Here is a 15,610-nt window from a genome sequence, read left to right as displayed (position 1 = left end):
TATTTGATTTGTTTAACACGCATTTGGTTACTACATGATTCCATATATGTTATTTCATAGTTTTGATGTCTTCACTGTTATTCTACAATGTAGAAAATAGTTTTAAAAAATGAAAAAACATCCTTGAATGAGTAGATGGGTCCAAATTTTTGACTGGTACTGTATGTGTATTAAAGTAGTGAAAAGTTAAGTATTTGGTACCATATTCACTGCATGCAATGACTACATCAAGCTTATGACTCTACAAATGCTGTTTGTTTTGGTTGTGTTCCAGATTATTATGTGCCTAATATAAATTATTTGTAAATTATGTATTTTGTCATTTTGGAGTCACTTCTATTGTAAATAAGAATAGAATAGGTTTCTAAGCACTTCTGCATTAGTGTGGATTCTACAATGATTACGGATAATCGTGAATGAATTGTGAATGATGATGAGTGAGAAAGTTGCATACGAATGCTAACCTCCCCTGTTATTGTAATGGTGAGAGGTTAGCATATCTTGGGGGTATGATATTTGTGCGTCTGTAACTTTCTCACTCATCATTATTCACAATTCAATCAGGACTATCCGTAATCATGGTAGAATCCACATTGATGTTGGTGTTTAGAAACATTTTCTATTCATATTTACAGTACAATAAAAGTGACTTCAAAATGACACAATACATTATTTACCAATAATTTTAATACTTTTGGAGCTCCCTGTATACATCATCCCCATAGGGGACACTATTGCATGTCCCCTGATTACCCTTAATACCATCTGTTTCCATGTGGAGCCGGAGGAGACCACCACAGCTACAGCGGCCAGGAGGAGGCGCGTGTTTAAGGAGAGAAACACCGGAGGACAAAGAGAAAGGGGGCCCATCCTCGCCTTGATCCTTCTATTGAGAGGGACACACAAACACAAAGACACAAACACACATATGCTAATACCCTTCCGTGGCCCTGTGCTGGGTCTGCCTGGCTGATTAGTTAGGGCCTGGGCCCAAGCACATGGCACTCTCCCATAAGGAGCCCATTCAGAATGCAACAGATTGAGTTTGAGTGTACCTCTGTGTCATTCCTCTCCCCCATACACACACACACATACACACTCTCTCTTATCCTCCCCTGTGACCAACCAAAGACCATCCCTGTGTCTTCTCCATTCAGACCCAAATTTCCTGTGTAGTAGATTTGTGAGGACAGTGGGAGGTGCTGGTGGGTAAGCTGGTGGGTAAGTTGGTGGGAGGCAGTGGTGGGTAAGCTGGTGGGGAGGCAGTGGTGGGAGGCACTGGTGGGTAAGCTGGTGGGTAGGCACTGGTGGGTAAGATGGTGGGTAAACTGGTGGGAGGCACTGGTGGGTAAGCTGGAGGGAGGCGCTGGTGGGGAGGCACTGGTGGGTAAACTGGTGGGTAAGCTGGTGGGTAGGCACTGGTGGTTAAGCTGGAGGGAGGCGCTGGTGGGGAGGCACTGGTGGTTAAGCTGGTGGGTAAGCTGGTGGGAGGCACTGGTGGGGAGGTGCTGGTGGGTAAACTGATGGGGAGGCACTGGTGGGTAAGCTGGCGGGAGGCACTGGTGGGTAAGCTGGTGGGTAAGCTGGTGGGTAAGCTGGTGGTTAAGCTGGTGGGGAGGCGCTGGTGGGTAAGCTGGTGGGTAAACTGGTGGGTAAGCTGGTGGGAGGCACTGGTGGTTAAGCTGGTGGGTAAGCTGGTGGGTAAGCTGTTGGGGAGGCACTGGTGGGTAAGCTGGTGGGGAAACTGGTGGGTAAACTGGTGGGTAAGCTGCTGGGGAGGCACTGGTGGGTAAGCTGGTGGGGAGGCACTGGTGAGTAAACTGGTGGGAGGCACTGGTGGGTAAACTGGTGGGAGGCACTGGTGGGTAAACTGGTGAGTAAGCTGGTGGGAGGCACTGGTGGGTAAGCTGGTGGGAGGCACTGGTGGGTAAGCTGGTGGGAGGCACTGGTAGGTAAGCTGGTGAGTAAGCTGGTGGGAGGCACTGGTGGGTAAGCTGGTGAGTAAGCTGGTGGGAGGCACTGGTGGGTAAGCTGGTGGGGAAACTGGTGGGTAAACTGGTGGGTAAGCTGCTGGGGAGGCACTGGTGGGTAAGCTGGTGGGGAGGCACTGGTGAGTAAACTGGTGGGAGGCACTGGTGGGTAAACTGGTGAATAAGCTGGTGGGTAAGCTGGTGGGAGGCACTGGTGGGTAAGCTGGTGAGAGGCACTGGTAGGTAAGCTGGTGAGTAAGCTGGTGGGAGGCACTGGTGGGTAAGCTGGTGAGTAAGCTGGTGGGAGGCACTTGTGGGTAAGCTGGTGGGAGGCACTGGTAGGTAAACTGGTGAGTAAGCTGGTGGGAGGCACTGGTGGGTAAGCTGGTGAGTAAGCTGGTGGGAGGCACTGGTGGGTAAGCTGGTGAGTAAAACTGGTGGGAGGCACTGGTGGGTAAGCTGGTGGGTAAGCTGGTGGGTAAGCTGGTGGGTAAGCTGGTGGGAGGCACTGGTGGGTAAGCTGGTGGGTAAACTGGTGGGAGGCACTGGTGAGTAAGCTGGTGGGAGGCACTGGTGGGTAAACCGGTTGGGTAAGCTGTTGGGTAAGCTGGTGGGTAAACTGGTGGGTAAACTGGTGGGTAAGCTGGTGGGTAAGCTGGTGGGGAGGCGCTGGTGGGCTGGTGGGTAGCTGGTGGGTAAGCTGGTGGGTAAACTGGTGGGTAAACTGGTGGGTAAGCTGGTGGGTAAGCTGGTGGGGATGCGCTGGTGGGTAAACTGGTGGGTAAACTGGTGGGTAAGCTGGTGGGGATGCGCTGGTGGGTAAACTGGTGGGTAAGCTGGTAGGGAGGCGCTGGTGGGTAAGCTGGTGGGGAGGCACTGGTGGGTAAATTGGTGAGTAAGCTGGTGGGGAGGCGCTGGTGAGTAAGCGGGTGGGTAAGCTGGTGGGGAGGCGCTGGTGGGGAGGCGCTGGTGGGGAGGCGCTGGTGGGTAAACTGATGGGTAAGCTGATGGGGAGGCGCTGGTGGGGAGGCGCTGGTGGGTAAACTGTTGGGTAAGCTGGTGGGTAAGCTGGTGGGTAAGCTGCGCTTGAAAGAACAAAGTGATGTCGAGTGCTGTCATTTTCTAACTCCGGATTAGCGAGGCTTCTTTTCTTTTACGACTTCTCCTATTGATGACAGACACATTCAGCGCAGGGCTGAAGGACTGTGACAGAAGCTTGGCATAGCATGTTGGAGATGGCTGTGCAACACAGTTACAGCACTGAATGCTTGGAAGAAACGTGATTGGTCGTGGTATGTTTGTGTGTATGTGTGTGTAAGTGCGTAGGTGCGTGTTCATATTGGTGTGTATGCAAGTATATGTGTGTGAGCATGTGTGTGTGTATGCGAACATGGGTGTGTGTGCCTGTGAGCATGTATACATCTCTGTGTGTGCGTGTGTGTGCTCATCCTGAATTCAGAAAGACTAGAGAGGGTAATCTGGCCTTAAATGCGTTGTTCTCAGGTGTTGGCTCTGATGAGTCCTGTGAGGATATTGTTTGCTATGGGGAATCAGCTCCAGTCTCTCTCCTCACCTACCCTGGCCTCCTGCATCCACCTACCCTGCTCCGGTCCCTCCGCACCCCGTCTAATATCACCTTCATTACTGAGATATCGATCGGCCCTCACAGCACAGAACAGAGAACTGCAAGCCTTCCCTCCTCTCTTCTACCATCTCCCTTTGCTTTGCTTCATTTTCTTTTGTTTCGTCTCTTCTCGTCTCCCATTCTTTCTCCTCTCCTATCTTCCCCTGCTCTTCAATTATTTTAGTTCTTGTTCTTAATGCTGTTTTCTTTTCTCTCATCTCTGTTATTTTTACTCGCCTCTGTCTTATCATACTGTTACACCAAAAAAATGAGGAGCAATTAGTTGTGTTGATGAGTTCAATTTAAACACGGCTAGGCTGTACTGTATGTGGGTGAAAGTGTTGGTTTTTGTGTTTAATGTACATACAGTGTTGTGGCGTTAGTGTTAGTGGATCAACAGGCTCCAGTCTGTCATTCTGCATAGCCTCTAAACACTAGTAACACAAGTATCTAGATGGATATAGGGAAATGTCTTAAAGTGCTCTCTCTCTCTTTCTTTCTCACACACACATCCTCAATCTCTCCTCTCTGCCTCTTTTTCTTTCTACCTTTCCAGGGATTCAATGTCTAGTAAAATAACACGCAATTTATTGGCCTGATCTCTGTGAAAGTACACTGCCTTGTGTGGGGTAGGCCTAAACTGTAAACCTACGATGAGGTGCCATTTGAATGGGAGGCAGGTATTGAATTACAAATAGTGGCGTGCTTAGATAACACTGAATAACATACACACATGCACACACACAGAGATTCACATTCACATGCACGCACACACACACATACACACTCTCTCTTATCCTCCCCTGTGACCAACCAAAGACCATCCCTGTGTCTTCTCCATTCAGACCCAAATTTCCTGTGTAGTAGATTTGTGAGGACAGTGGGAGGTGCTGGTGGGTAAGCTGGTGGGTAAGCTGGTGGGAGGCAGTGGTGGGTAAGCTGGTGGGGAGGCAGTGGTGGGAGGCAGTGGTGGGTAAGCTGGTGGGTAGGCACTGGTGGGTAAGATGGTGGGCACACGCCCTCCACCCCCATGGAGGGATAGAAAGTATAGAGGATTGTGACTGATGTTAAGGGAAATCTAGCCTGTCGTCTTGAAGGGTAAATGCACTTCCTGATATGGCCTCATTTTGAAGATTGCTCATTAAGAAATGCTAGCGGCCATGACTGAAGCAAAAAAATAGTTGTCATGGGGGTGTAGTTTGACGTTCTTTTGGACGAGACTGACTTTATGACCAAAATTATGCTATTTACACTTTGTAGTCAATTTTGACAGTAGAATTTATGTTTCTGACTCATGTTGATGACACATAGGCCGTTTAAAACCAGAGAAGTTGGTTCTACAAGGGGCAGTTGACCTTTAAAGAGTTTTGGGCTCTGGTCTTCTACTTGGGTGGTGGCTCCTTGTTAATAGTTTGCGGGAGAAACTCCACCTAGATTCATTACCCAAGACCAGATCTATGGGGTTGACCCCAAGATTCGGTAAGCTTCAGGGCTTGTCTGGCCATGGAATGAGAAGATGGGCAAAATTCGGTTTTCATTCAAGAGACGGCTCATCCTATATGATCACTATTTGTTGTTACCTTGACACATCTTGACACAATGGCGCGTGTTTCCAAGCACTACAAAAAAACAATGCTCTTGTAATGTTGCCATATAAACCTTCATCTCCTCCTATGTCTCGCTTTGTGGCTACGGCCACAGAGAGACGCGTGGATTCTATAATTCTATATACAGTGCCAGCCAAAAGTTGGGACACAGCTGCTCATTCAAGGATTTTCTTTTTTTAAACTATTTTCTGCATTGTAGAATAACAGTGAAGGCATCAAAATGATTAAATAACACATATGGAATCATGTAGTAACCAAAAAAGTGTTAAACAAATAGATTTTAGATTCTTCAAAGTAGCCACCCTTTGCCTTGATGACAGCCTTGCACACTCTTGGCATTCTCTCAACCAGGTTCACCTGGAATGCTTTTCCAAGAGTCTTGAAGGAGTTCCCACATATGCTGATCACTTGTTGGCTGCTTTTCCTTCGCTCTGCTGTCCAACTCATCCCTATCCATATCAACTGGGTTGAGGTCGGGTGATTGTTCAGGCCAGGTCATTTGATGCAGCACTCCATCAATCTCCTTTTTGGTCAAATAGCCCTTACACAGCCTGGAGGTGTGTTGGGTCATTGTCCTGTTGAAAGACAAATGATTGTCCCACTAAGCACAAACCAGATGGGATGTATTCATCAATTGTCTGTTTTTGTCTGTCAAAAACAATTTTCGGACGAGTGTCATACGGCGCAAAGGCAGACATAGTATGCCTTTTTTTTCAGGACAATCATCTCTGTTACCTAGTGTGACTAGACAAATAGACATCTCTGTCTATCATCCATCCATTTTCAGACACAAAATCTCTGTGCCTTACTGGCAACATCTTGCAGGCACACCTGTGTAGCAGTGAAGGTTGGTGGGTGGAGCTTTAGGACGGGCTCATTTTAATGGCTGGAATGAAACAAATGGAACGGAGTCAGACATCTGGTTTCCATATGTTTGATACGGTCCCATATATTCTATTCCAGCCATTACGACGAGCCTGTCCTCCGATAGCTCCTCCCACCAGCCTCCTCTGCTGTGCCGTGGTAATTGCTTGCATACGAAATTACGCGTAAGGTACATGGTCAACCTGTAATACAGCATTAGCGGCCCTGAAGCAGGTTGTGTCATGTAGATACACTGACTTCACTTTAAACAGTATGATTTATAATAGGGTTGCGTTGTGCGGTCAAATGGTACAATATGGTTACGGTCACTGCAAGACATCCCTGGTCTTACATATGGGGCTCCAACTTGAGACAATCTAACAGTATGACAGTTTTACAATATGGTTGCGGTCACTGCAAGACATCCCTGGTCTTACATATGGGGCTCCAACTTGAGACAATCTAACAGTATGACAGTTTTACAATATGGTCGCATTCTGCGGTTGCGGCCACTACGTCCTTGGTCATATACATGGAGCTCTGAATTCACTTCATACAGTCTAATTATCCGTATAGCTTTTTCACAGTATGGTATGGCACTTTGCTGTCATACTGTTGTGCTCTGTCATGCGGTACAGTACGGTCGCGGACCTCTGAGCCCCTGTTGCTCTACATCTTTGTTTCATGCCTGACAGAAGGAGAAGAAACTCGTCAAGACTCGGAGTGATTTCTGACCAGCAGCTGTACAATCTGGAAAGCTGTGACCTCACAGCTGGGAGCCAGAACGCCAAACCTGGCAACCTTGAGACAGACCAGACAGACCAGACAGACCAGACAGACAGACAGACAGACAGACAGACAGACCAGACCAGACCAGACCAGACCAGACCAGACCAGACCAGACCAGACCAGACCAGACCAGACCAGACAGAGTCAGCTGTACAACTGAATGCATTCAACTGAAATGTGTCTTCCGCATTTAACCCAACCCCTCTGAATCAGAGAGGTGCGGGGGGCTGCCATAATCGACATCCACATCTTCAGCGCCCCGAGCAAAGAGGGTAGGGAGAGGGAAACAGAGGCAGAGAGAGAGAAGGAAAGCGAGAACAAGAGAGCAGAAGAGAGAAATTGATGGAGATGTAGGTGAGAGAAATAGGGAGACACAAAAAAGAAAGTGTGAAAGTGGAAGAGGAAAATAGAAAACATAACAACGACAATCTAGAATATCTAGGAAGACATGGAGAGAGAGTGAGTAACCAAAGCAGTATGCACAATAATCAACAGAACAAAAGAACATAGACTCAAGACAATTGATTTGAATTGATCACCTAAACTCTGCATTAATCCTGGCATGCACGGACAAAACAAAATGTTTGTCTTATTTCATAAGCCAATTAGCTGTGAGGAAACTCCTCTCCCTCTGTGCCTATTGATTCAGAGTCTGTGGCAGAGTGCTTATTGTCTGGGGGGGGGGCTCTATAATAGATCAATAACAGCCGTGTGATTGGATTATAGGGTAATCAATGGGCCAATCAATGCATTGTGCTAATATATGAACAGGGAAAATCCAGGGCTCTGGCCAATGGGAGGCCTTGGTGCGTGGTAATGACATCAAACGCCTGCTGTGAAATTGGAACTGTGTGTTGGGTAATGAGGTGTGTGTATGGAGGTTAATTTTCCTGATTCGTTAAGCAGCTGAGGAATACATCTACCTGATGGTGTGAGGTTGCTCTTCAAGAGGCCAATATTTCATTCCTGCTGTAACATTGTGTCAATATAGTACATTTATAAATATGAATGAGGAGACCTACAAGAGTTGTGTAGTGGATTGCTTCTGATGACCTCAAACAAATAGCGGTTGAGCAGCCAGTAACCGCATAAACAGCTTCTGTGAGCCTTTTACTCAGGAATCACAACTATTTGCCGAAACACTGCATGTTGAGAAAGACTCCGATAATAAGGGAGGAAGATTCAAAGAGATGGAGACAAAGGGAAAGAGATGGAGACAAAGGGAAAGAGATGGAGACAAAGGGAAAGAGATGGAGACAAAGGGAAAGAGATGGAGACAAAGGGAAAGAGATGGAGACAAAGGGAAAGAGATGGAGACAAAGGGAAAGAGATGGAGACAAAGGGAAAGAGATGGAGACAAAGGGAAAGAGATGGAGACAAAGGGAAAGAGATGGAGACAAAGGGAAAGAGATGGAGACAAAGGGAAAGAGATGGAGACAAAGGGAAAGAGATGGAGACAAAGGGAAAGAGATGGAGACAAAGGGAAAGAGATGGAGACAAAGGGAAAGAGATGGAGACAAAGGGAAAGAGATGGAGAGGAAAAGTGAAACTGACAGAGACAGGAAGATAGAGAGGAAGAAAAATCACTTTTGAAAAATGAGTTATAGAAATAGAGAAATAGAAATATAGAAAAAGAGATGAAGAGAAAGAGAAAGATAGATGGAGAGAGACAGAGAGAGAAGTGTAGAGAGAAATAGAAATAGAGAAAAAGAGATAGAGAGAGAGAGAAAGATGGACAGAAACAGTGAGAGACAGAGAGCAAGAGAGAGCAACAGCTTGAATTGCAGCCCATTGTCTGGGAGATGGAGAGGAGAAACATGACCAGCAGAGATAATCTCATTACAGCACAACAATACTTAAGTAATTGTCGGATGATCATAATGAACATTTTCAGGAGCAATTAGCTGTGTTTAACCACACGTAACAGTCCAGTTACTGTAATTGAGTGAGTGATAGCTACCCATTTTAACAATGACATGAGTAATTCCATTTATTTAAGTGTTGGGTGTTAACAGTAGACTCAAGTCACCGATCAGACCTGTATTTGAGTATCTGGTATTTAAAATACTTTTTCTCTGTATTTGAGAATGTTCAAATACACAGCCCAAAGCAGGTACTTTCATTTGAGTATTTAAATGGTTATTTGTACAAACCAAATAGTCTGACAAATTGTATTTGGCAGCATTTTCAAATACCTGGGTTAAATGCATGGGAGTGTATTTGACAGCATTTTCAAATACCTGGGTTAAATGCATGGGAGTGTATTTGACAGCATTTTCAAATACCTGGGTTAAATGCATGGGAGTGTATTTGAGTATTTGAAGTACTTTCCAAGTGTATTTCTAAAAGAAGCCACCCTAGTCACTAACCAATCTGTGCTGGGAAGAAGCTCACTGAATGGTAGTCACATTGTCAGGAAACTCTTTATTGTGAATAGTTACTCAAATAGCATTGGTTATAATGATACCTAGATGATTGTTAGTGTGACTAGATAAATAGACATACAGACAAACAGCTAGATAGATAGGCTCTGAAAGTACCTTATCTATGTTCAGAGAGAGAAAGAGAGGATGGACGGACGGACGAATGGACTAAATGGAGAAAAGAATGAGACGTGTCTTGGAGATGACCCTTCATTCCTTTGTAGAGGAGCATCTTTTGTCTCCTCTGATCTGAGGTGCTTTGTCTTCTAGTTGGATCCTGAGGACCGGTGATGCCATATGGGGGAAGACAGACAGTTGTATGGGGGCTTGCTTGCGCAAATACTCTGTTTCCTCAAGAGTTTAGTGGGCTTTGCTTGATTTACGGATTAAAACACTTTGGCTCGACAGATGGGAGAGGCTAACCATGACTGCATTCAGTGTTTTAACCGTACATGTGTATCAAGAATCTACTAAATGCTTTTTTGTCACACAACCCTTTATTAGGTTTATTAGACAGGGAAAATAGATACACATTCATTCATTAATCAATCATTATTTCTGTACTATGCCAGATTTTGACAGATTAGGGCTAATTGTCACAGCTATGGACACTGCACAGGGCTAATGAGTAAAAAATTAGCCCTGGTACATTTTTTGTCTTCGAGATTGCATTGTGTGCAATGGTCACAGCGTGACTCAGCATTTCTTTGATATCGCTACATTTCAATTACATTTGAATGGTTCATCACATTTCAAACAGACATCAATCACTCGCTTTGGCCATATCTATATGCTAAACCCATATCCCCTTTCACATGGTGCACCACAGGTTTTCCTATCAGGCAGATGCTCAGACGCCTGTCTCTGTTTCATCGCTGCTGCCACTCTGCCTGGCTGTTTAAGTGCCCGTTTTATAAGCCCCCGAATCCCAGAGGGCTCGTCTTTTACCCATCAGCCCCTGTGGAGAGCGCTAATCACCACACAAAGCCGAGGGGGCGAGCCGCGAAGCTTTTTGCTTGTTAGCTCGTGTCCCAGTTTTCTCTCCCTGCCTCCCTGAACCACCCGCCCCCTCCCCCCTTTGACATCCATGCAGGCACTTAATTCCCTCCCTATTATGTTCTTATGTTTCTATAGCGTTATAATGAGATAGAAAGGGGAGGATCGGCTTGTGTCGGGTCCATTCAGGGTGGCAGCGGTCGATCTGCCGGCCGCTGAGGCGTGTGTTGAATGTGTGTGAATGCATGTCTCCACGCGCTCAGCCATCTGCTTGATCACAGAGAGGAGGATGCAACTATTAATACCAAAATCAAGACCATGGAGATCAACCACCCAACCACAGCCCAGAGGGAGAATCCTCCTGTATTCATAGGGTTTTAACCAGTCATGGGCGGATGGACAGACACTCCCAACTCATCTCCCCCCAACCCCAATGTCGCCCCCCCCCCCCAAGAGCGGGCCCCTGCCGTTGGCCCGAGACTTCATGTTGCCAGGGGCGACAGTGACCTTGGGGTCGGAGGTGCTTGTCGGAGGTGAGGAGCAGACAGTGGACCCATCTGAAAGACCCATCTGGATGAGTGACCTGACATAATTAGTTATTAATCCTCCTCGGGGAGAGAGAGGACAGTGGAGGTGGCCCGGCATACGTTAACACTCTTACTGCTGCCAGCCAATGAGCCCAATCAGAGACAGAGTGGGAGAAATAGGAGAAAGATGAAGGAAACTGCTGCGACCTGAGCCATTCACAGAGCCAGAGAACCAGAGAGAAAGAGAGGGAGAATTAGGAGAAAGATGAAGGAAACTGCTGCGACCTGAGCCATTCACAGAGCCAGAGAACCAGAGAGAAAGAGAGGGAGAAATAGGAGAAAGATGAAGGAAACTGCTGTGACCAGAGCCATTCACAGAGCCAGAGAACCAGAGAGAAAGAGAGGGAGAAATAGGAGAAATGATGCTGCGACCAGAGCCATTCACAGAGCCAGAGAACCAGAGAGAGAGAAGAAATAGGAGAAAGATGAAGGAAACCAGAGAGAAAGAGAGGGAGAAATGCTGCTACCAGAGCCATTCACAGAGCCAGAGAACCAGAGAGAAAGAGAGGGAGAAATAGGAGAAAGATGAAGGAAACTGCTGCGACCTGAGCCATTCACAGAGCCAGAGAACCAGAGAGAAAGAGAGGGAGAAATAGGAGAAAGATGAAGGAAACTGCTGCGACCTGAGCCATTCACAGAGCCAGAGAACCAGAGAGAAAGAGAGGGAGAAATAGGAGAAAGATGAAGGAAACTGCTGTGACCAGAGCCATTCACAGAGCCAGAGAACCAGAGAGAAAGAGAGGGAGAAATAGGAGAAAGACGAAGGAAACTGCTGCTACCAGAGCCATTCACAGAACCAGAGAGAAATAGAGGGAGAAATAGGAGAAAGATGAAGGAAACTGCTGTGACCAGAGCCATTCACAGAGCCAGAGAACCAGAGAGAAAGAGAGGGAGAAATAGGAGAAAGACGAAGGAAACTGCTGTGACCAGAGCCATTCACAGAGCCAGAGAACCAGAGAGAAATAGAGGGAGAAATAGGAGAAAGATGAAGGAAACTGCTGCTACCAGAGCCATTCACAGAGCCAGAGAGATGGAATAAGAGGGGAGGGAGAAGCAGATGTAGGAAGATGGAATAAGAGAGAGGGAGAAGTAGATGTAGGAATATGGAATAAGAGAGAGGGAGAAGTAGATGTAGGAAGATGGAATAAGAGAGAGGGAGAAGTAGATGTAGGAATATGGAATAAGAGAGAGGGAGAAGTAGATGTAGGAAGATGGAATAAGAGAGAGGGAGAAGTAGATGTAGGAAGATGGAATAAGAGAGAGGGAGAAGTAGATGTAGGAAGATGGAATAAGAGTTAGGGAGAAGTAGATGTAGGAAGATGGAATAAGAGAGAGGGAGAAGTAGATGTAGAAAGATGGAATAAGAGAGAGGGAGAAGTAGATGTAGGAAGATGGAATAAGAGAGAGGGAGAAGTAGATGTAGGAAGATGGAATAAGAGAGAGGGAGAAGTAGCTGTAGGAAGATGGAATAAGAGAGAGGGAGAAGTAGATGTAGGAAGATGGAATAAGAGAGAGGGAGAAGTAGATGTAGGAAGATGGAATAAGAGAGAGAGAGAAGTAGATGTAGGAAGATGGAATAAGAGGGAAGGGAGACAGAGGATGAAATCGTAGACAGAGGAGAGAGATAAATTGATCAAAACAAAGTGAGGAATATATGGAGGAAGATGGAGGAACAGAGAGAGCGAGAGAGATAGAGAAGAGGGGAGACGGAGGGTGAAAGAGTAGACTGAAGAGTGAGAGAAGCACAGAAGGACAGGTGTATTATAAATACACAATGATACTATCAAATCTACAGTAGTTACATTCGCCGTAGGTTTGTGGCCAGTTCCGATAATGGGTTCAGGTTCGACTGTCAGGCAGCATTCTAGTAACAATATAGTAACATTCTGGTAATGTTCTACTAACATTCTGGCGCTGTACAGTGTCTGTTCACAGGCCCTCCTGCTTCTCTGTTGCAAGGGAATCTCCTCATTGGGATGCAAGCCGTGTCTAAAAGCTACTGTGCATTGGGACGGTCTCTCTTGGGACTCTCTCTCGCTCTCTCCTTCATCCTTTTCCCTCCTTCTCTCTCCCTTTCTCTCCTTTCTCTTGCTCCTGGCACCAGCAGTGCTTTATTTGTTTATCTGATCAGAACTAAGAACATGAGAGGGCTCATATGTACAATTACCATTGCTATTGCACAGTCATCCTCATTAAAACAAGGTTTTAATGGATATGAATGAACAAAGCAAATTCATTGGCATTTGATTTCACTTTTAAGTGAGAAAACCTCAGTGGAGAGATGATCTTCCAAGATCAAACTTGAGCTACGGCTCACATCTCTTCTTACAGGTGAATGGCACTAAGCCAGTGCTTGGATGGGCAGAACCTACACTAGGATATTGAATGTCACGTTTGTTTGTGTTTATTTGCATGGTTTCTCTGTTTACTTCTGAGGCAGGTTTCCCACAACATATATTTATGTTTGCATAGACCTACAGTATCTATCAAAGTCACTTGAATGATGGTAACCATGTAAGTAAAACCAGTCTTGCATAATTCATTTTATATCTGCTTAGAAGTGAATCAAGTGACAGATTAATGTTCAGATTCATCAATTTCTTCACATTGAGATGTTAATGAACCAAGAATGGACCAAGAATAGACTGAAAAGCAAACAAACAAAGAAACAAGAAAAACACCACAACATGTGTTAGAGTTGGACACAAACAAGGAACCAACATGTGTTAGAGTTGGACACAAACAAGGAACCAACATGTGTTAGAGTTGGACACAAACAAGGAACCAACATGTGTTAGAGTTGGACACAAACAAGGAACCAACATGTGTTAGAGTTGGACACAAACAAGGAACCAACATGTGTTAGAGTTGGACACAAACAAGGAACCAACATGTGTTAGAGTTGGACACAAACAAGGAACCAACATGTGTTAGAGTTGGACACAAACAAGGAACCAACATGTGTTAGAGTTGGACACAAACAAGGAACCAACATGTGTTAGAGTTGGGAACCAACATGTGTTAACAAAACAAGGAACCAACATGTGTTAGAGTTGGACACAAACAAGGAACCAACATGTGTTAGAGTTGGACACAAACAAGGAACCAACATGTGTTAGAGTTGGACACAAACAAGGAACCAACATGTGTTAGAGTTGGACACAAACAAGGAACCAACATGTGTTAGAGTTGGACACAAACAAGGAACCAACATGTGTTAGAGTTGGACACAAACAAGGAACCAACATGTGTTAGAGTTGGACACAAACAAGGAACCAACATGTGTTAGAGTTGGACACAAACAAGGAACCAACATGTGTTAGAGTTGGACACAAACAAGGAACCAACATGTGTGAGTTGGAGGAACCAACATGTTGGGAACCAACATGTGTTAAGTTGGACAAGGAACCAACATGTGTTAGAGTTGGACACAAACAAGGAACCAACATGTGTTAGGAACCAACATGTTGAGTTGGACACAAACAAGGAACCAACATGTGTTAGAGTTGGACACAAACAAGGAACCAACATGTGTTAGAGTTGGACACAAACAAGGAACCAACATGTGTTAGAGTTGGACACAAACAAGGAACCAACATGTGTTAGAGTTGGACACAAACAAGGAACCAACATGTGTTAGAGTTGGACACAAACAAGGAACCAACATGTGTTAGAGTTGGACACAAACAAGGAACCAACATGTGTTAGAGTTGGACACAAACAAGGAACCAACAAACAAGGAACCAACATGTGTTAGAGTTGGACACAAACAAGGAACCAACATGTGTTAGAGTTGGACACAAACAAGGAACCAACATGTGTTAGAGTTGGACACAAACAAGGAACCAACATGTGTTAGAGTTGGACACAAACAAGGAACCAACCAACATGTGTTAGAGTTGGACACAAACAAGGAGTTGGTTGGACACAAACAAGGAACCAACATGTGTTAGAGTTGGACACAAACAAGGAACCAACATGTGTTAGAGTTGGAGTGTGGTTGGACACAAACAAGGAACCAACATGTGTTAGAGTTGGACACAAACAAGGAACCAACATGTGTTAGAGTTGGACACAAACAAGGAACCAACATGTGTTAGAGTTGGACACAAACAAGGAACCAACATGTGTTAGAGTTGGACACAAACAAGGAACCAACATGTGTTAGAGTTGGACACAAACAAGGAACCAACATGTGTTAGTTAGGAACCAACATTGGAGTTGGACACAAACAAGGAACCAACATGTGTTAGAGTTGGACACAAACAAGGAACCAACATGTGTTAGAGTTGGACACAAACAAGGAACCAACATGTGTTAGAGTTGGACACAAACAAGGAACCAACATGTGTTAGAGTTGGACACAAACAAGGAACCAACATGTGTTAGAGTTGGACACAAACAAGGAACCAACATGTGTTGGAGAACCAACATGTTGGTTGGACACAAACAAGGAACCAACATGTGTTAGAGTTGGACACAAACAAGGAACCAACATGTGTTAGAGTTGGACACAAACAAGGAACCAACATGTGTTAGAGTTGGACACAAACAAGGAACCAACATGTGTTAGAGTTGGACACAAACAAGGAACCAACATGTGTTAGAGTTGGACACAAACAAGGAACCAACATGTGTTAGAGTTGGACACAAACAAGGAACCAACATGTGTTAGAGTTGGACACAAACAAGGAACCAACATGTGTTAGAGTTGGACACAAACAAGGAACCAACATGTGTTAGAGTTGGA

The 15,610-nt window shown here is 45.3% G+C and overlaps 1 protein-coding gene across 1 annotated transcript; it reads right to left on the bottom strand.

Moving 5' to 3' along the window:
• Window positions 1-1,153: 1,153 nt before the first annotated feature.
• On the bottom strand, window positions 1,154-3,612 carry LOC121839918 (adhesive plaque matrix protein-like). The gene is made up of 2 exons (XM_042300492.1): window positions 3,571-3,612; window positions 1,154-3,055 (listed from the first exon to the last, which is right to left on the bottom strand). Exons 1-2 carry the CDS (start codon window positions 3,610-3,612, stop codon window positions 1,154-1,156), a joined length of 1,944 nt encoding a protein of 647 aa, XP_042156426.1.
• Between the last annotated feature and the right edge of the window lie 11,998 nt (window positions 3,613-15,610).

This window comes from Oncorhynchus tshawytscha, linkage group LG18 (assembly GCF_018296145.1).
Source record: "Oncorhynchus tshawytscha isolate Ot180627B linkage group LG18, Otsh_v2.0, whole genome shotgun sequence".
NCBI classification, from domain to species: Eukaryota; Metazoa; Chordata; class Actinopteri; order Salmoniformes; family Salmonidae; genus Oncorhynchus; species Oncorhynchus tshawytscha.
Note: the sequence above shows the minus strand (reverse complement) of the source record. Positions and strands in the feature narration are given on the sequence as shown.